Below are 20,331 nucleotides of genomic sequence, written 5' to 3'. Positions count from 1 at the left end.
ATACAGTAGATGCAAAAGGCAAGAGAGATTGGTATATTAAATGGTAAATGGATTTAATTTATAAAGCACTTTTCTAGCCATTGTAGCCAGGTTGGTTTAAAGTGCCTTGCAAAGGGACACACTGACAAGGAATCCAACTTGCAACTTCCTGGTTGCTAGAAGACTACTTTTTCCACTGAGCAAGGGTCGCCCAAGATATCCCGCATCCTTAGCTGCAGTTACAGTAACTTATTGAGAGATTGTGGAAGAATCAGTTCTCGGACAGATTAGGTGCAGTAAAAATTAATCATGTGGTGGCTTTTTTTTTTTTTTTTTTCATAAAAGCCTGGTCAAAAATTAATAGAACTGGTAAGATTGTTAATTTATTATAGGAAGTGATTCACACAGGGTTATGGAACGGGGATCTTTGTAGCGGTCGCTCTTGGCCCTGAAAACCCCACTTCAACCTTCTTCCTGCTTATATTCGTTACATGATTCACACAAAGTAGGAACACCCACAAGTAGGACAAGGCTGGGCTTTTGATTTTGACCAGCTCCATACCAATCTTTCTGATTCCGTATTCAGCTGACCCGGGGCTCACAATGACTACGGTGCGGGTTATGGTTCTGATCCAGTGCGGGCTTGCCACAAACCACAACCCACAATGCTCCTGGGGAAACGGCAGCCAGCTACAGCTGCAGAAAGGGCGTCTCTTTCTGTTGCTATCCCTAATAAATGGGGGAAAAAAACAGCTATGGTTTTAATGTTCTAGGGCAAAACTAGTTATCTGTGTGCATAAATGCCCTGTTTCATTATCCAAAAGTTCTCTATTTCCTTGTGTTTCTGGGGTGCCATTTTGCTTCCGCTAGTCAAGTTAGCATAAGCTGGTGGGGTGATTTTATTCTGAAATTCAACAGAGCTTTATCCCGTCTGACGCCCGACGTTTCCTGTTTGGCTCGTAAAAATCGGGAACTTGATCTGGGGACCGCTGCGGCGTCCGGTCAAACTTCCTTCTTGTGGAATTAATTGCCGCGCTGCACGGCCTCGATACCCAGAACCAGCAACCGCACGTGGCTGATGTGAGTGTACACATTTGATTTTTAATTACTTGGGTTCCTTGCGGCCCCGGAACCGTACCTGCACTGTATTCGGTGTGAGCCCAGTGTGAACAGGCTCGCAGTGGAGGTAGCTAACATCATTTCACGCAGACAATAAAACAGGTGCACAGTTGCATTAAAGTCTAAAACGCAAAAAAACATTAAATCATCAAAGCCAACCAGTATGCTAGAAAAATATCTGGCATTTTAAAATTCTCCAAACCTAAATTCCCCTTCTATGCTTATGCCCATCTTCAGAGGTTTTGTGGGGCACCTATAAGAGCCTGTATCACATAATTACAGCAATAAGTTGCGCTGGGTTAAATCAGTGTTTTTACTCATATTTTAAATTTCTTTTTGTGAGAAGTTATAACATCCATACCATAAGCACTTTCACTGTTAAACAAATATAAAGGAGCAGGATTAACGATACCGTCTAGCAACAATTTCTGTTTAGCTACAGTTTTGACAGATTTTACTGGTACCAATTTACAGTTTTCATAAAGGACTGTCTTGTGCCCATGAATGAATGTCAGAAAACGACCTGCTTTTTGTGCATGTGTATGAAGAGGTCAATCAATATAACTCCCTTCCACCTCAGTAAGCAGAATGAAAATAAATAAGCAGTGCACATGCCCCGCCTCCCCTTGGTGTGTAGATGTAGGCTGTGCACACACACAAAGAAGCACACAGCTAGGTCGGCATGCCTTTTAAATAGGATGTATCACGATAGAAATGCTGTAGATCTATATGCATGTAGATCTACAAAACAAGCAAGAATTTCAGCACTACACCGCCACAATCATGTTGATGTATCAAAATCATGAGCGTGCATCCATCTGAGGGCGGCAGCGTTCCACTTGCCCACAGACAAAAGGTCAAGGATTAGTGCTAGTCGTGAAATAAAAAGGCCGTTTGTTTGTTTCGGCTCACGAGGATCTGCATGTTTGTTTTTCGCTGCATCTGATCCTGTGTCCGTGAACCTAGCTCTGCGTGAAACGCTCTGCACGCCAACAACAGTGTGTCAGAAAGAGACGGGGAAAAAAAAAAAAAGAAAAAAAAAAAAGAGGTCAAATATTAACACTGAGACTCTGTTATCAACAGTCTCAAGTGGCGAGGGAACAAGCTCCCCTCCCTCTGCGGAAAAGATTAGCTTCTGAAATGCTGAATGTAATGTAGGCTGCATGAATGTCAGTGTTTCAAGACATATTTTTAGGGCTGCTAATTCATTTTTAATGTTGTGTTGTGGAGCACGAAAGCTCTTTCAGAACCTTGGGACCTTCAACATGCAGCTTTCTGTTGGATTGTAAATGAAAAGGAAAACAGAAAAATAGACTGCAGCCCACAGGACTCCCAGATATGTCTTCCTGGCTGAGCTCATTCTTCAGAAATCCCTCCAGACTCCTGTCTTTTATTATGCAAATGACTCCCTCTGCAGAACTCCTTTATGTGAGTAAAAGCTAGATTTTGATCCTTGTGCATTAATTAAACAGTCATTAAAAACATAGTTTTATGTCATTTGGGATTTTCCAGGTTTAATTTGGTTTTCTTGTGCTGATTTATAAGCACAAAGACAAAAACACAGCACAAACAAAATAAACCCAAAGCAGAGAACTGAAAGGAAGCTCACGCTGATTTGCCCTCGCCGTCCAGCTTCGCAGCATTGGCACCTTTCTTAGCAAGAAGGGACCCCACCTTGTCCACCTCGCCATGCTCCACGGCAGTAAGCAGGCGCTCGTCGTTTTTGTTCCACTCGTTGGCCTGAAGGAGAATTTGAAACAAAGGAGATAAGCAACCAGAAGGAAATCTAAAAAGATGACACAAAAAAACTGAACGGAATCAGAAGTGGAAGAGAAAATGTTGTGGTCACTGGTATACCACAAAGTGGGTTGGTGCAGAAACAATGAATGGATTAATCATGATTATTCAGTTATTGAACTAGTCATCTAGTCATTTAGTAATTGGATCGTTAACTGGACTCTGCAGGTTCTAATATATGTCATTTACTGAAAGAACAACGACTCAGAGCATAATTAGGTCAGAACAGCACAAAAAAACATACATTTTACATTTAAGATGAAAACCTTTCTTTGTGTGTAAATATGGTCTATCCAGTAAGTGTCACAGTTTAATCTTCATCTGATTCAAGTTCTGTAAAAAAAATTCAGTATTGCTGTTAGATTTTTTAACCTTTAATCAAGATATAGTTCACAGATTAAACAATTAGCAATATAACAGTTGCAGTCCTAGTTATATCTACTCTTTTGTAGACATAACAAGGGATAGGTAGATTAGACAGACAGGACAGACAAGATTAGATACATACAGACCTCAATTATTAAATTACCATGTTGTCAACATTACATTTTTTTACATGTTTCTGCAATTTACAATGCATTTAAATGTACAATAAACATTTTTATTCTGTTTTAGTTCAAGACAGCTCAAGTTCAAGACATTAGGTCATTTTTGGTTGACCTGCCAAATTAAAAAGCATCGCAGCATGTCGTTCATATTTTTTTCTTTAGAAGCATATGTCACGCATTGATGATGCAGAATAGCATCCCAATAAATAATTTCAAATAATATACAGCGTCTCCCCCCGCCATCAACGTTTTGGCAGCCCTGGTACACATGGTTGGTCCCCCAGTACCAACCTACATACTGTTTGTGCTGAGAAGATAAACCTTAGTCCTTGAGTTTGGGAGGAAAAGACATTTTATCGTTTGCATTTCCTAACTAAGATCAACAATCTGCCTGCTTTGAATGACACGCTTTCTTGTCTATTTTTAAGAACGGCTAAAGGAAATGGGCCAAACAGCCATGCCACATTTATACCCCAGGGAAACAGGAAATCCTGGATAGCTAAATTAGATTTGCGATCCATTCTTATCAACTTAAAGAAACACAATAAAAAAAAATGCTTTAATTACAATTATTTTTGGATGAATTACTAGAGATGCCAATAATTGTGGAAAAAGCTATTTGTATATAAAAAAAAAAAGCATATCTTACCAAAAGGCAAAGCAATTGTCAATCTAAAGATAATGCCACTATTAAGCTACTGCATAAATGATTAATTTATTTAAAGGTTTTCTACACATCTGTACTAGAAGTGCAAATCAATGAGGAGGATGCAGTATACAAATTATTGAATACAATTACTGAATAAAATAAAAAAAATAATGCATTTATATAGCACTTTTCTAGTCTTTACAGTGACTACTCAACGTGGTTTACACTACAGCCTCTACCACCCAGTCGTACTCCCTGCGCAGATTGGTAGGCAATGGGGGTTACATGCCTTGCCCAAGGGCAGATAAATGTGACAGGAGGAAGCTGGAATCGCACCCACAATCTCCCAATTGCAAGGTGACTATTATACCCCCCTTTTTTCATAATTTTTTTTTTGTTTAGGAAGGAAGGAAGGAAGGAAGGAAGGAAGGAAGGAAGGAAGGAAGGAAGGAAGGAAGGAAGGAAGGAAGGAAGGAAGGAAGGAAGGAAGGAAGGAAGGAAGGATATAATTAATGGGTTTACTCAGGGCTTTTTCTAAATTCCTTTGGGGCCTGAAAATTTCTCACTGCGTTTTAAACGTTTAAAAAGTCTAAATTAATCCGAAAAGAATCCAGAAGGCTGAGCAATCCAAAACCTGAGCAGCGATTATCTTAGGAAACAAATGTTATTCTGTCCTGCTAAGGCATGCGCGCGCACACGCAAACACATGCGAGCACACACCATTTGTTTTTATAATTGGGTGAGCAAACACATGGACAGGATCCAGAGAGAACATACATACACAAACCAAATGGCCACATTTTTGCATCGCTGACAGGCCATTAGCGCTGGGACAAGTCATCTCCTGGAGAGCTTTAAACATGAGCTCATTTAGATCTCACGCTAAATACTCCAGGTTTAATAGAACAAAATAGAACAGCGAGTTTCAGGAGACACAATAGATTAAGACAGATTTGGCATCGCAAAGAAGCATGTAACATTATTCGGAGAACAAAATGGATTAAAAGAGAAAATGCATTCGCTGCACTTTGTGGAGGCAGGAGGTTGGGGGGAAAAAAAGGAGAAAACTGAACCCTTGGCCCACACAGAGTTGGTAACACAAGTTCATTAGTCAGCTCTCCCTGCAGCCACCTGTGCGTATTAGTCTGCAGTCCAGTATTAGTATCTGACCTGAAAGCCCACTGACCTACACGTGAAAGGTTGTGGAGCTCTGGCTCCATTAATGCATGTGTTGGGACACTGAAGCCTATTTTAGAAAGAGCAATATGCCATCTTATCACGGCAGGGTGTAAATAGCCTTTAGGGCAAACACCCAAGTGCAACCACTGCAGTACATTTTGCATGGCTGGTGGAAAATGCTGGGCTATTAAAATCCCCTTTCTCACTGGAAGAGCTGAGGTGACCACTGAACTCTGCTGCCTAACACACCAAGTCACCAACATGGACAAGGGACATGAATACTGGTATGAAAAATACTAACAAAAGAGAATTTTATGCTTTTTTTTTTTATATACGAGCCTGATGTTTACAGAGTTGGCCACATTTATTGGCACACCTGGAGAATATGTGTTAAAACCTTTAACAATGAATTCAAAAATATCTAAAATTCATCTAAAACTATTTGGTAGATCTGGTCAAATAAAATTTCTTGTTAAGATTGAGCTTTTTAGCAACAAACAATCCAAGCAGATCTGATGATGAGCATCTGCCTGCTGTCCCTACTGTCAAGTACAAAAGAGGATCTGTGATGTTTCGAGGGTGCTTCTCCAAAGAGTCTGTTCACAGCCGTTATGGGTCTCTTCTCATATCAGAAAGGGTACACAAGAAACTTGAGCTCATTCTCATAATCAGTAGCTGTAGAACAACTGTACCGTCCATTTGTTGATTAGCCAACTATTAGGCCTCTCTGCAGAATAAATGTCTACCAAAATAAGCAAAAAAAGCATGAATTCCTGTTGATAGTCTGACAAAATGTAGAATAAAGGAAGCAAACAGATGGTTTATAAATAAAAACCAGAAACAAAACTAAAAACTGAAAATATGTCGTCACCGCGTCTTTCAGGTGGACAAACATTGGGCCAAAAATCAACCCAGAAATTTTTCACTAGACAAAAAAAAAAAAAAAAAAAATGCTACAGAAAAGCTGTGGGTTGAGCTGAAGAGAGGAGAAGAGAGGAGGCGACCGAGGACTCTGGAGGATCTGGAAATGGTCAAAAATCTCTCTCTGTTTGCTCTAACCTTGTGGAAAATACAAAGAGTGCTGCCCTATTGGTAAAAGGAGAATGTAAGATGTAACAGCAGGGTACCAAGAATTGTGTCACCAATAATTTATTCAAAAACAAAATCTCCTAAGATGGAATTCCCACCCCCACACTGAATAAATATACTGAACACAGTCAATTTTCCCTCTTTCAAAAGTAGCTTTGAGTATGCAAGAGTACACTGATTGTGTTTTTGTTCATTGCTACGGTCCCTTTTATGGACTATTTTCAATCAAGCAAAAAAAATAAGCTCCACCATAAAGAAAAAAAAGTATGAGAAAATCTTAAACGTGTTTTTTTTTTTAAAAGCATCCGTCACAATGAGTGGCAAGCGATGAAACAACACAGTAGGAGACGAAGTTGTTAAGAAACATCCCATATGGTGGACAGGTTCAGATTTCATGTTTTCATAGAACTAGACTGAATTTTCTCCTCAGTCTGCCTGTGAGAAAAGGCCCGTGGTTTACTTAGTCATGTGCTTTTCATTTACTGCAGAGGGGAAGTTTCACTAAAAAATTGTGAAAGCGTCTACAAGAAGAAAGAAGCGAAAAGTAAAGTGCGTGTCTGAAGACACGGCATCACGTGGGACGAGAACAAAGAAACATCAAAAGGAGCAGTGTTTACATTATTCATTTGCTCTAATTGAAAGATCTGCAGCGTTTGTTCAGCAGAGGCCAGCGCTCCCCTTATCTTGTTTTTTGTGGATACCAGGAAGGGCAGATCCAACGGCTGTAATTGAGCGCCTTTGTGATCCGGAAGCAGTGAGAAAATAAACACCCCCTATTAACGACAGAGTGATTAACAAATGGGGTTACATTATGAATTGTTAATATATACCCATTATTCCCTCAGCCTAAAGTTATAAAACATGTTTAGCCTAAACCTAAGTAGTTCTCTCTGTACCTTACATGGCTCATAACAATAAACAGTACTGAAATCCTTTGATATTGCATCTGATCCTGTAATGTTTGCACAAGCCTGTCAGGAATAAATTGATCTTAATCTTCTCATTTCCACTTGCCATTCGGTAAAGTAAACTATGCTTTGACTGTATACTCACCACGTTGATTTCAACCAAAACCTGACGGAACTTCAGCTTCCAGGGATTTCTCTCTTCTAAACTGTAATTTCTGGGAAAACTGCAGTCCTGCCTACTGAATTTTAATTTATGTCAATTATATCAGTTGCCTTTGACACATTCAAACAGAGAGAAAAAGAGTTACATAAGAACATAAGTGCTTTCTGTTATTGTCCAAGTCACTTGGGCAGAAAAGCATTCTGATATGAAATGGAATAATACTTTGACATGTTCATTTGTAGTGTGAGCCACACACATAATTGTTGTAAAAAATACCTTACTGTGTTAATTAAAATTCAGTCAATCAGTATTACTATGCTGAAGTTTTGATTTTATACAGAAACAGCAACGCTACCAGTGTTCTGCACTTCAGTAGAGACATTCATGATGACTTATGTGAGAAGGCAACAGTCCCTTTCTCAGCGGTGGGCACAGCTAACCAAAATATCCCACAAACAAAAATATTAACTTGCCACCGTTAAACCGATAAGGACATTTGAGGAAGCCAGCGGTCACTCAGTCTGTGTCACTCGTCTTTTGACCAAAGGTGCAGCAGTTCCAGACAAATTACTTTTAAACAAGTTTTAATCATTGCTACAAACACAGTAATTAAATCCTGTGTGGATAGCTGCACATAAGTTTTCTTTGCAACATCTTAAAGCCTAAATTATGATCATATTATTTTGCAACACAAATAGATAGATAGATAGATAGATAGATAGATAGATAGATAGATAGATAGATAGATAGATAGATAGATAGATAGATAGATAGATAGATAGATAGATAGATAGATAGATAGATAGATAGATAGATAGATAGATAGATAGATAGATAGATAGATAGATAGATAGATAGATAGATAGATAGATAGATAGATTAATCAATCATATGGTGGCATGTGTTTTTTGAGATACTAGATTTTAAACAAAATTGAGTAAGCTGTGATTATGAACATGTTTTATATCTAGATTGTTTCTTGTTTTTATTTTAAGATCTAGTTTTTTTTAACAAGCTATGATGATATAAAATAGAAGTTTGATGATCAGTTATATGTTCTTTAAAAGTAGTCTGACTAAATTGATATAAATTATGATAAAACCCTCAATGTAAACACTTATAGGGAAAACCTAACACACGCAGTTGGGAGTTAAAAGAAGTAGTCTTCATTTGTTTTGCATCCACTACGAGGTAAAGCATTTATGGCTTTGAATATGCTTTGTAAGAGTTTGAAAAGAATTACATCCTAATGTTTTACAGCTTTGAATAGAAAAAAAAACCCCGTGGCATGCCTGAACAAAGAAATTGAAGGACAGTCAGGACAGAGCAGAATGGCATTGACAGCAGCCGGCCACATTGCAGCAGACAAGTAGGTGGAGCGGAATGCGTTGCTCCACTTTCGGCCACATACAGAGTAAGTGTCGTCTCAGGGAGGCTGATAAAAAAAAAATGATGTGCTGGCAAAGACGGTGCAAAACCAGCACAGCCTTCAACCCTTAAAAACAACAGAATTTAACAACTATTACTTGACAGTTCTGTATTGTCATAAAGAAGAAAACGTTGCGAACTTTCATCTTTTTAACTTTTTGGAGACAAAAGGATGGATTCTGAGAATCATATCGGTTATTATGTATACAGCAGCACTTGCCTTATTACAAAGCACAAATCCTTAGAAGCCAACTCAAGAGCAGAGTTTACCAGCAGGAGGTAAAATTCCCTCCCTCTGCTGCTGTCAGTTCTGTTTCCTCTTATTCTGTTCGTCCCCCCCCCCCACGCCTCTATTTCAGTTTGTCCCCATCTTACTCCTTTTTGTTCTGCAGCGAGTGTGTTTACATTGGAATCGGGTGTGTGTGTGTTCCCTTTCTGTCCTTAGCCCGACGCTCATTAAGACACGCAAAAAGTGAGCTGATAACACTGAGTGTTTCCTGTTTGTCCAGGCCAGAGGGCTGCCTGCGAAGACAAGAGCGTACAGAGCCACTGTGTGGAAGCAGTAAAGAAGCAATTCAACGGTTTGGAAAGACGCGCCGAGAGACAAAGAGATAGTGGAGAGGGTTAATTCCCACTGTTTACTTTTTGTTTATTCCTCTTTAACCTTCTTCGTTTTTTTTGCAATGACCCTTTTTACCAGAAAGTTTACAGCTCTTGAAAGACAATCCAGTGCAAACAATTGCCTTCAAAAGGCACCTAAAATAGTACATTTATTCCACCTGTGTTATTTAACGTCAGTGTAATTAGGTAGATGTGAAGACCTCCAGGGTTTGTTTGGAGGACATTGGAGAACAAACAGCAGGACGTAGAGCTAGGCACACAGCAGACAGATCAGAAGTACAATTTGTTTGAGAAGCTTAAAGTGCAGCTAAGGGTTGCAATGTCCAATCCATCATCTGAAAATGAGATGCGTATGGCAAACCTAACGTGAAACAGTCGTCCATCTAAACTGAGCTGCAGAAATCCACAGCTCGGATGGGGCAAGCCAGTAGGGGCCACAGCAAATATGTGGAAGATGCAGAGTTCACGCACGTCACACTAAAAACACATTCAGCTAAGTGAAACGGTGCTGGGAGCTTCATGCCGTTTCTTTTACAGGGAAAAGAAAGCTGGTCAGAGGTGATGGGACTGAAAGATGAAACATTGCTGCCATAGAATGGTTTAGATCAAAGCATTTACATGTCTTTGAACGTCCTAGTCAGAGTTCAGACCTAAATCCAATTGTCGATTGGTTCAACAGCCACTAATTGAGCCTGGGATACTATGCGATGATTAATGGGTAAAAACGCTATTCTCAAATGTCGCACCAAGACGCACAACAAAAGACTTGCATCTGTTTTTGCACTGAAAGGTAGGTATCAATGCCACACTTTTGCAATTATTTATAGAAAAAACTAATCTGAATGTCATAACAATTCAATTTCACCTGGATACTTAAAAACAAATAATTTGGCAAGCATTTGATGCTGTTCCTGTGGTTTGATCATTAAGTAGCGTGACAGGAATAAACTCTCTATTAGATAATTTAACCCAGCAGGTTTACGTCCAGAAAATAAAACTAACCTGACAACAGAATAAATTACAGGGTTCTTTTATGACTTTCACTTCATAATTATAGTAAATTCAGGGATTCCCCCACTGTATTATACATCAAGTCTGGTGCACCGCCAGGCTTCACGTCCCGCCTGCCAACCACCCCTGTCCCATCAGTATTAGTGATACCAAAGATGATATATAGTAAGATTGTCAAAATAATCAATGTCTTAATATAATTAATACTAAAAAAAAAATCAAAGATACACATTTGGATAAGCCATAAACACTGACCCATTCACATCAGCCCAAATTGTCACGCTCCCTCTGACAGCAGCGCACAGAGGACCTCCCGTCTCCTCTCTGCTGCCGCACGCGCACACCTGACCCAAATACTGAGCTGCTGCTGGAAGATTTCAAGTCGGCTAACTTAAGGAGAACCGGCAGAAGAAAACATGTGACCCTCTATATAGACAAGATAAACACAGAAGGGTTGCTCGAAGAGCTGCGCAGTGCCGGTGCTGCGTCACGGCACAACGCTCCGCTACTTGTGTCCTTACTGAAACTAGGGAATCCCCCTAAATCCTAAAATTCAAAGAAAATCAATGTTTAAAGGTTGAATGAATTGGTCAATTCAACATATTTTTAGAAATCGAAGACTTACTCTGTGCGTGTGTAACAAAACACTATCAGGAATAAGAGTATTAGGTTGGAAGTCTGAAGAAAAACTGTTGGGGGTTCAAAAGGATGGAAAGAAAGAAAAACAGACCTTCCTTTATCAGCTAGATAAGAGCAAGACAGCCAAAGCCATGCCAAATTACTTAGATTAATCCTTTCATCTTTTATCAGAGGGCAGCAAGACAAAAAACACCATCCCCTTTTTTTTTTAAATAGCACAGTAACCCACATTTGTCTTTTGCTGGAGTAAGAATTATGGCGTCTGTGGGATTTAACGTGAACGTAAAGTAGGTTAGACGGGGGTTAAAACGCGGCCACAAGAAGAGACGGAACATGGATGCGGGTCTCTGGGAGACAGAGATGTTGTACTGTGAGGAAGCAGAAGTAAACACACAAAGTGAATATTGTACAGAATAAAGAGGTGAAAGTGAAGACAAAGATCGACACACGTACAGTATCCCACCACCCCCCCCTTCCCTCCGTCGGTGGCTGTTGACTTAAAACCCCTTATCTGCTGCAAAGCTGATGCTCGAACGTCCTGGAACAATTCATCCTTTCTGTCGGGCTACAGCTGAAACTGCTTACTGCTCTGTGTACTACAAACACCCACTCACACACATACACCCCGACAGTTTAGACTCTGAAAGCAAGAATAAAAGAGTGAGTGCTCTGAAAAGTTAAACAAAGACCAGATGGTTGCTCTTATGGTGAAAGATGGAGCCATCGACTTCACAACGCCGGCCAACGAGGGCCTCCCGGTTAGATGATGAAACAAATTCAGATCATGGGAACATTGTTCCCTAGCTGGATATCCTCGTTTGAAAACTGACAGCATGTCTACCTGCACCTCCGTCGCAAATGCAATTATGCTGAACGTTATATGAAACGATTCAAGGCCTCTGAGAAACCGTCGCCTCCGCCGTCGGATTCCCGCTTGACGGCACATGAATAGAAGAAGCTGAAAAATCAACGCGGCCAAGTCAAATAAGTTGCGGTTTTCATTCCAAGCATTCTCTATTTTTTTGCCAGAACCTGGTCCGCACATTACCCACAATGCAATTCAACCACTAATAATCAGGTTAGGGATCTGGACGTGTCACTCACACTCATGGCGGTTATTGTAGCCACAAGCCGCTAGAATAAAGCTGATACAAGGAAAATAAGATGAGTTCTTTTTAACCGAACCCGTTATTTTTTTACACTCCGTTGTGACTGATATTAACTTACATGGTTTTATGCAACCATTTCTCATGCTCTGTGTAGCAAGTTTTGGACCCAGGACAGCTTCCAAAATTATTTCTTGATTGTTTTTCAGAAAGCCAGTTCAAACAGCAATCTGTCTCTGCCAGGGGTGTTTGCTTGAAACTGCCAAGGAGAATATTTAAGTTGTATTGCCCTGTCTCACAGTATTATGTCAGCCTAACTATTTTACAATGTATTCATTTGATAACTTTGAATTTCATTATGGAACGCGATCAAACATTGCAAAGTAAATCCAGTGTTTTATAACAATTACTTTGTATAGTGTAAACCTATAAACCAAACTGGATACATTATTGGCTTTCATGTAATGGAAAATAGGATAAAGGATTCAGATCGACAAACCCAAACTGCCGTCTCTCAGCTACTTTCTTGCACTGAAGAACTGACTCTTGAGAAACTCCTAAATAAACCTATGTGCTCTTCTCACACACAGTTGATGCAGTGATTAGAAACCATACATTTAAGATCGCCACTTCCTTAGCATATAGCCAAAGGGGCTTATAAAATACCTGCCTTATAGTTCCAGGACAAAGCTGAAGATTGATGCATATGTCCAGCGTGGAGCCATTATGGTTGCAGTAGGACCTCCAGTGAAAAAAAAATAGCCTCACGCAAAACTTCCACAAGATGGAAATAGTCTTTCCTGCTCTATAAATAAACACTGTTGGACTTGGAAAGCAACCAGCCTCATTATAGTCGAAGGTTGATCACAAAGTCACTGGAGTAAGGGGAAAAAAAACACCGCATAGCTCATTTAAGTCAAGATAAGGCAAGGGGCTTTAAATGCACACACACAAACACACACAGAAGAGTACAAGAGTGTAATTAAAACAAAGCATTACACAGCATTTTTGGTGTTTTAGTCAAGCTAAAAGGAAAACATTCAAAGGAAAAATTATTTGAGCAACTAAACCGTTGTTTCCATAAACCTGCCTGTCACCTCCAATACCAGAAAGAACTTAAAACCACAGTTTAAGCATTTTCTGCCAAAAAACGTTTTTTGTGAAGGAAGGTTTTCATTTTGTCAGTTGAAATGGGTCTCCATCCATCCATCCATCCATCCATCCATCCATCCATCCCTTTGTGTAAATACAGTTAATGTTGCTCAAAAGCAGTAAAATCAAAGTAGTCGTCTAAAGCAAACCAGACTTTGGCCTCAGAATCTGACCGCTCTGCTTAGTTCAACAAGGTTTCTTCTTTATAGCCTTGCTTTCTTCATCATATTCATATTCCCCACTGATACTATATCAGTCCTTTATTTTATCATCAAATTGAGTCTTCTTAATGCAACATTGTGCCCCTTAGCCACCCCGGGAAACAAACCTGTAACCACTAAGAACTGTAAAGGGTAATACAAATCAAAGACAGCAGCAGCTGTTCAGTCCGTGTGGGCACAGAAAGGAGATACTGCATCATCCTCTAATGATCCGCAGAATCTGATGCAGTTGCAACATGCAGGGGACAGCGCATACGGACTCTGCCTGGGGGGGGAGCAGGTTAGTACTGAATGCATCTGGTCAAGTGTCGTGACCAATGAGTCTGATGAAGGCCACAAGCTAAAATGTGTTGGCCAGCAAACAAAGTTGTCTCCTAGTACTTCAAGCGTCGCTGGAGTCTTCACCTCACCAGATCTTTGACCATCTCCATGCACCTTGGGAGTCGGTGAAGTTGTGTCAGAAACTTTTAGATCACTGAATGAGCGGCGTGCACAAAAGGCAGGGACACCGAGCTCAGCTCTGGGCAAACTTACCCGCTGGTGAAGGCTGTGAGCTGTAAGCCACACCCCTTTGACTCTATAAACGCAGCTATAAGCTGAAAACACACTGGGCGGATCGACTGGTATGATGTGAAAGGACACGCCGATCCGTAATGAGAGGTTTGTAATGAGAAGCTATTGTGATTAAGGGAGAGTCGCCAATATCAACTTTTAAAATCAACATGTTAAATGGTAAATGACCTGTACTTCCTACTATTGTGCAGCACTATTTAAAGTGAAGAACCTGATCATGAACAAGTTATTCATGGTGTTGGCACTTATTTTTCCAGTTTGCGTTTCACTTATGTGGAGAGTAATTTTTGATCACATTGTTAGATGTTTAGTCCTTTGTCTGGATTGGTCTAATGCCCACAAAATCTTTTTTGTGACAAAAGACAAAACTGATGTAGACAGTTTCTTTGCGCATCAACGTCAAGACTTTAGACAACAGTCAACCTTTCATGACTCAACTACCCTCCCTCGCCTGCTTCTGTCTCTTATTCTGTGTACTATTAACAATTAGCTAAGTCTTTCACTTTCTCACCCAGATAACTATGTTCACCGCAATGCCCATATATAGTCCTTCTACATAGGAAACACCCGATGTAGTCTCCTAAAGAGCTCTTTACAGAAGGGTATTCTCATAAAAATTCTCATACAGTTTATAATCCTTGCACAATGTAGCACAGCAGCCTCTCTAATGCCAGTAGCCTACATGAAGAAACACAGACAAACAAATCTGCATGCAAATATAAGCAGAAAGCAGCATTTAACCCAACTCACATAGCATTGGGTTTACTTGCTGTGGAACAAGCATGAAGTCCACTTCTCTGGAGTTCATAAACACAGCTGATAAAAAAAGATGCCCCACAGGCAGTGCCTGTTTTAATTGGATTCCTGTTTAAAGACTCCCTGAGTCATTTTACTCCATTCTTCCTTGCTTTTAATTTAACATACTGCTCACATCTGCATTTACAATATTCTATAGAGGTATTGAGAGGGCAAAATCCTGAGAGCCTTTAGCATGCCAGGCATAATGAAACCAGTGTTAAATTAACCTTTGTTTCCATTTGCATAACAATAAAAGGGAAGCAGAAACAGGGGTTCCAATATATAAATATAAATGAGATACAGCAAAGTCTTTTAATATAGTCATTCAATATATGAAAATATTTTGATGTAAACTATTAAGTTATATCCCTGGCTGTATTATTAGACTTATTCTCCTGCTGGACGGTGAACGACTCAGTCTGAAGTCTTCGCAGCCTCTGGTGGTCTTTTTTTTTTTTTTTTTTCATTATCTCTGAACAGTTTCATTAACATTAAGATGTTAAATGAAGGTAGGAATGGACAAAAAGCCAAAAGAAAACTTGACAACGGGGCAAACTGACAATTCATCACAGATTAAAGTCATTTTGAAAAACTTGTCTATTCCAAATCAGAGTAAAATAGAAAAAAAAATGTTGTTTTTGTTCCTAGCTAGATTAATACATTACCTATACCAAGTAGAACATAAAGCTAAATATTATAGAGTTACACGGCACATTTCTAAACTCAAGGGAGATTCATAAAGTGTCTTATAATACAAAAGTCGGGTTTCTAGCTTTAAAAAAAGGGGGAAAAATGTCTGGAAACATGTCCCCAGTCTGCCGTGGGAAATACTTAAAGTACTTACAAAGTTTTTTAACCTTTTCAAAAACTGTGTAGGAGTCCTGACTGAATGAAGCAAGAGTCATAGATATCCTTTGGCCTGCTGTATTCCTCCTGACGATTGATGATGACACGGATACACACCCTTCCTCCACCTCCTCTGTCAGATCAACACAGGGCAGCTCCAGACGTTTCGCCGTCGCTCCCAGCACTAATGCCCTTTCAATGCCCCCAGGCAGAACAAATCATTACATGCCGACCCAAGTCAAACATGGCAAAAACCAAGTACACCCAAGTAGGAATATTTCTGTCATGGTTCCTTGACGTGCCGTGCAGAGAATCCTGGGAAACACTGCGGCTAAATGCTTTTTTATCCAAACATTGCACAAGGCGTTGGATTTTGTTTTTTTAAAGAAATGTTTTCAGATGATCAGCATGTGATGTCCTCCGCTGTTCTGCTCTAGTTAACAGCGGACTCATTTCATAACTCCTGATAAGGAGGGATTCATTCCTCAGATGTTCACACACATTTTTTTTTTTTTTTCAGCCTTCAAAATTTGAAGATGCCACAAATTAGGCCACGCGGCGAACGCATTGTTTAGACTGTATTGTCTTCATTAACTGAAGCTGTAAAGCAGCTGTGGGGCGTCAGAGGAGACAGTATAATCCACACATCGATTAGAAACAGGGAGGGTGATGAAGGGGAGGGTGTGCGTGTGTGTCTGCCGCGGTTACTAATCTATGCATGAGTGTGCCTGTGTGTAAGCTTTGAGTAATCCTGCCTAAATCTAGCAGCTGGGGGAGCAGGTTTAAGCAGTGTGATAGCATGGAGTGCAGGTTAAGTACGTATTCACACCAGAATGCAGACAAAAACAAAATGTTGATTCAGGAAATTTCTAGCGTGTTTTTGATCTAGTTTAATCGTGTCTAGTGTGTTTAATGGGCAGAAGGGAAAATAATAAGTCTGTTGTCAAACTTTTAAACTTACTTAGTCATCCAGCAAAGAGATGTGAACGTGTTTTGTGTAGGAATTTTTAAAATGGACTAAAGCTAGAGACCCTTCTGCAGATAATAGGACCCCAGGAAAAGATGTTTAAATAGGAAATGAGCTTCCTTTTTTTATTCCAGTAGAAAACTTCCAAACTCAAAAAATGTTGAAAAATGCTACCTTTAATATGAGTACATTTATTCTTATGTGGAAAAAAATCCTACATCTAGAAATTTGAATGTTTCTTTTATAAAAGCATAATTGTGTCACCTAATTTTTTTACTGATGTGTTGATCTTCTTACTTTCATCAGCGGTCATTGAAGCAGGAAATAAAAGGTAACGCAACATGAGGCTGGAACAAATTACTCTTTTTTTTTTCCCAACATTTCATGAAATTTGTTTTCTATATATTGAATGGGTCTTTCAATGAATGGGTCAATCAGGATTATAAGTAATTAAATTAAGAGTAGATTATAACTGAACTCTTGGTGGTATCAAATGGTTATATGTCGCACCATACATTCTGAAGTATAAAAATTTGGTCCGATCATAGTAAACGGACATCGTTCAATATAAATGCACTGAATTATTCTTTTGCCGTACAGATCATTTATGAATAGATTGTGTGCTGGACAGGGCAGTAATGCCTACAACTCTCTTTGTGGCTGTTTGCCAGACTGATTCCCAGGATCCAGATTACACCGTCTGTGTCTGCTGAACGCTGCTCCATTTCCACCAGGCTTCACCGAGACGACAGACACAAACAAGGAAGCTCATTTTACTGTTTGTTTGTTAGAAATGATGAGTAAAAGTACATAAATCGAAAGCAGAGCAAATTCCTAACATTAAAAAAAAACCACTTCTGTACAAACAAGATTTAACAGATCTGGTATGTAAACAGAAGAAATTCATTCACCTTCAGATATTGAAGAATTTCTCTGATCTACTTTGTCCTTGCGTAACTACACACCTGCTCAAAGCTTCTGGGAAAACCAACCGACCCTGTTAGGGCCTGGTATGCACAGAATTTCAGTGGGAAAATACATTTAGCCAAAGGTCAGCCTACAAGACATGTATGATGATCGTGGGACATTGGTCACATAGCCAGCTGTCTCATCACCTACTCTGGGCAGGGAAAAAACTTAACTAGACAATGCTGCCAGACTAAAACGTGGGCAGCCTTAGCACACTGCCTACCTTCCCAGGACGCAATCTGGCATTACAGAAAGCCGATTTACTGATTCTGCTAACACATTCTGCTCTGTGAACCTGGTTTCACCAAGTATGCCTTGTACTTTTATTGAATGTATTATCTCAAAATCAAACACATGGGTAAGTGAAAATATGGTAAAATGTATAATATGAGTAAAGATTAATTGAACACTGATAAACAGCTGGTACGGACACTCAAAAATCCAATCTTTTTCCAAAACGTAAGCGCTTCCAGACTGCAATCGCAGCAACATCCTTAGGGAGGTTTTTTCTGAGGGAGGAAGACTCAAAGATAGCTAATTTAAGGATCAGTAAGGTGTTTAAAATGACGCTCTAGAAGATTTAAAAGGCTATATAACAAAACTATTCTGTGTTTTCCAGCCATATTTCAGTGGATGTTTCAGGCTGCAAGAAAAAGAGAGAGAGTGAGACTTTGAACAGGGCTGACTGGCTTACAACAACATTGCTCTGCTTTGGGGCTGCACACTATTAGGATAAAATGCTACTGCAGTATTGTTTCACAATTTTGAGATGACTATATTTATTGTGATTAACATACACATTCTTCTGTTTGTTTTGCATAATTACGATGCATCAAGAGTCATGAAAGTCCACCAAAGTGATTAAATGTATCATTTGCATGCAGAGGATAGAGTATGCATGTCACTTAAATAGTAATGTTTTCAAGTCGCGTTATGTCAGAAATCCACCGATTCTTTTCGTATTGTCCACCATCATATAATACTGTAACTCACCTAATCTCTAATGCAGGAACATGTTATCAGTAAAAAAATAAATAAATAAAAAATAAATAAATAAAATTAAGCTCACGTAACTTTTTTTTCCCCAACTGCTGTCTAGTTTAATCAGGTCTCTGGTTTAATGGCTGCCTTAGCCAATAAAACAGGAGTCACCCATCTGTGAATTAATGAATGAATCCCGGGCTTTTGCCGAGACGAGTAGAAATCTATTCTAATCACAGTCCACTGCTATACAAGCAGATTTGAATTATGTTGTGCTCTCCCTAGTATCATAAAAAAAAATCCCAATGTTATCCTCTGCTGTTATCTTTGAGCCCTTATCCGTCCATATCGCTTACAAAAATAACACATCTTGTTCTCTCCCACAGTCTCCTGCTTTTCAAACGTCTGCCTCACTTGGACCTCGTGTTTTGGAGGTGTTCGAGTGAAACCTTGGCAGCCTGTTCCACTCAGTTCACCGTGTTTGGAGGAGGGCACCTAAAGTGAAGCATTTTTATTCGTTTCCCAATCTCACCCACAGACTCCAGCGTCAGTTATCTGGCTGGAAATGCATTTACATCATCAAATAGCTATTTACAGAGGGACTAGGTTTCGGGTTATTTTGTTAAAGGAAAAGAAAAAAAGAAAAACTATGAAGGATTGGTTTTAGGGTGGCAGTGGTGGTTGGGAAGAGGTGGGGGGGGGGGGGGGGCAAATTCCTAAGTAATCAGTCACTGACATACAAAGCCTAAAATAGAACCCATGAGATGTTTTCTTTCTATTAAAGTGGTTCTGGTTCTCTATAAAAAGCTTAGGAATGACTATTGGCTAGGATAATAACATTATTCTATCAAACCCTTTTCTCTTTGCAATAACCACTCATTTTAAATTACGCAAATCGGGCAAGTGTTCTTCAATTAAAGAATAATGCTATGTTCTTTTTTAAGTTGTATCTTAAAATAGTCCAAGCATAAATCTCAGAAAAATGCCAGCTGAATGTTACATACTTATTCTGTGTACAACCAGACAGAAATATTTTCTCAACATGCTTGGACTGATGCTGGAAAATTAAATACCTCTTCTTCTTCAGCTTTCTGGTAGATTGTTAAAACATATAATTTTTTTACAAAAATCCCAGTTCCATCTCAAGAAAAGTGAACCCGCAGCATGAAAACTGCCAACACAGCGTTTTCCCTGAAGGTAGGATTTGCACATCAATGTTTTTGTGTTGAAAATACCTTTTGGGTTAGTGACAAATATTCATCTATTGTTAAATTAGGCAACAACACACTCATTGAAAAGGTTTTGAAAGATTGTACCCAGACCTGAAAGTTTTGTTTTTTTTCAAGTACTTCTCCTGACTGATACCTTTAAACAATTATTTTTCTCTGTACCCTCTCTTAAAACTATGGCTTTATACATAATGTCAAAGAACTCCTACTAGGGCAGCTGAACTTAAACTAATTTAATCTGATTAGCCATATTGCATGTTAGGCGCGCACACAAAGAGACTGAAAAGTTGAACTGAGTCAAGAGGTACATCAAATAAATATTAATTTAAGGGTTTACTCACCAATTTTTGTTATATTTT

At 39.4% G+C, this 20,331-nt stretch overlaps 1 protein-coding gene across 3 annotated transcripts in view; it reads right to left on the bottom strand.

Moving 5' to 3' along the window:
* rai14 (retinoic acid induced 14) overlaps positions 1-20,331 on the bottom strand; it is a 57,025-nt gene that overhangs the window by 29,078 nt on the left and 7,616 nt on the right. For all 3 annotated transcript variants that reach the window (XM_021323530.2, XM_021323528.2, XM_021323529.2), the window contains exon 3: positions 2,708-2,838. In XM_021323530.2, coding sequence (XP_021179205.2) covers positions 2,708-2,838 — 131 coding nt within the window. The remainder of the gene's footprint in view (positions 1-2,707; positions 2,839-20,331) is intronic.

This window comes from Fundulus heteroclitus, unplaced genomic scaffold (genome assembly GCF_011125445.2).
Source record: "Fundulus heteroclitus isolate FHET01 unplaced genomic scaffold, MU-UCD_Fhet_4.1 scaffold_70, whole genome shotgun sequence".
NCBI classification, from domain to species: domain Eukaryota; kingdom Metazoa; phylum Chordata; class Actinopteri; order Cyprinodontiformes; family Fundulidae; genus Fundulus; species Fundulus heteroclitus.
The sequence above is the reverse complement of the archived record's forward strand: the minus strand, read 5'-3'. Positions and strand labels throughout refer to the sequence as shown.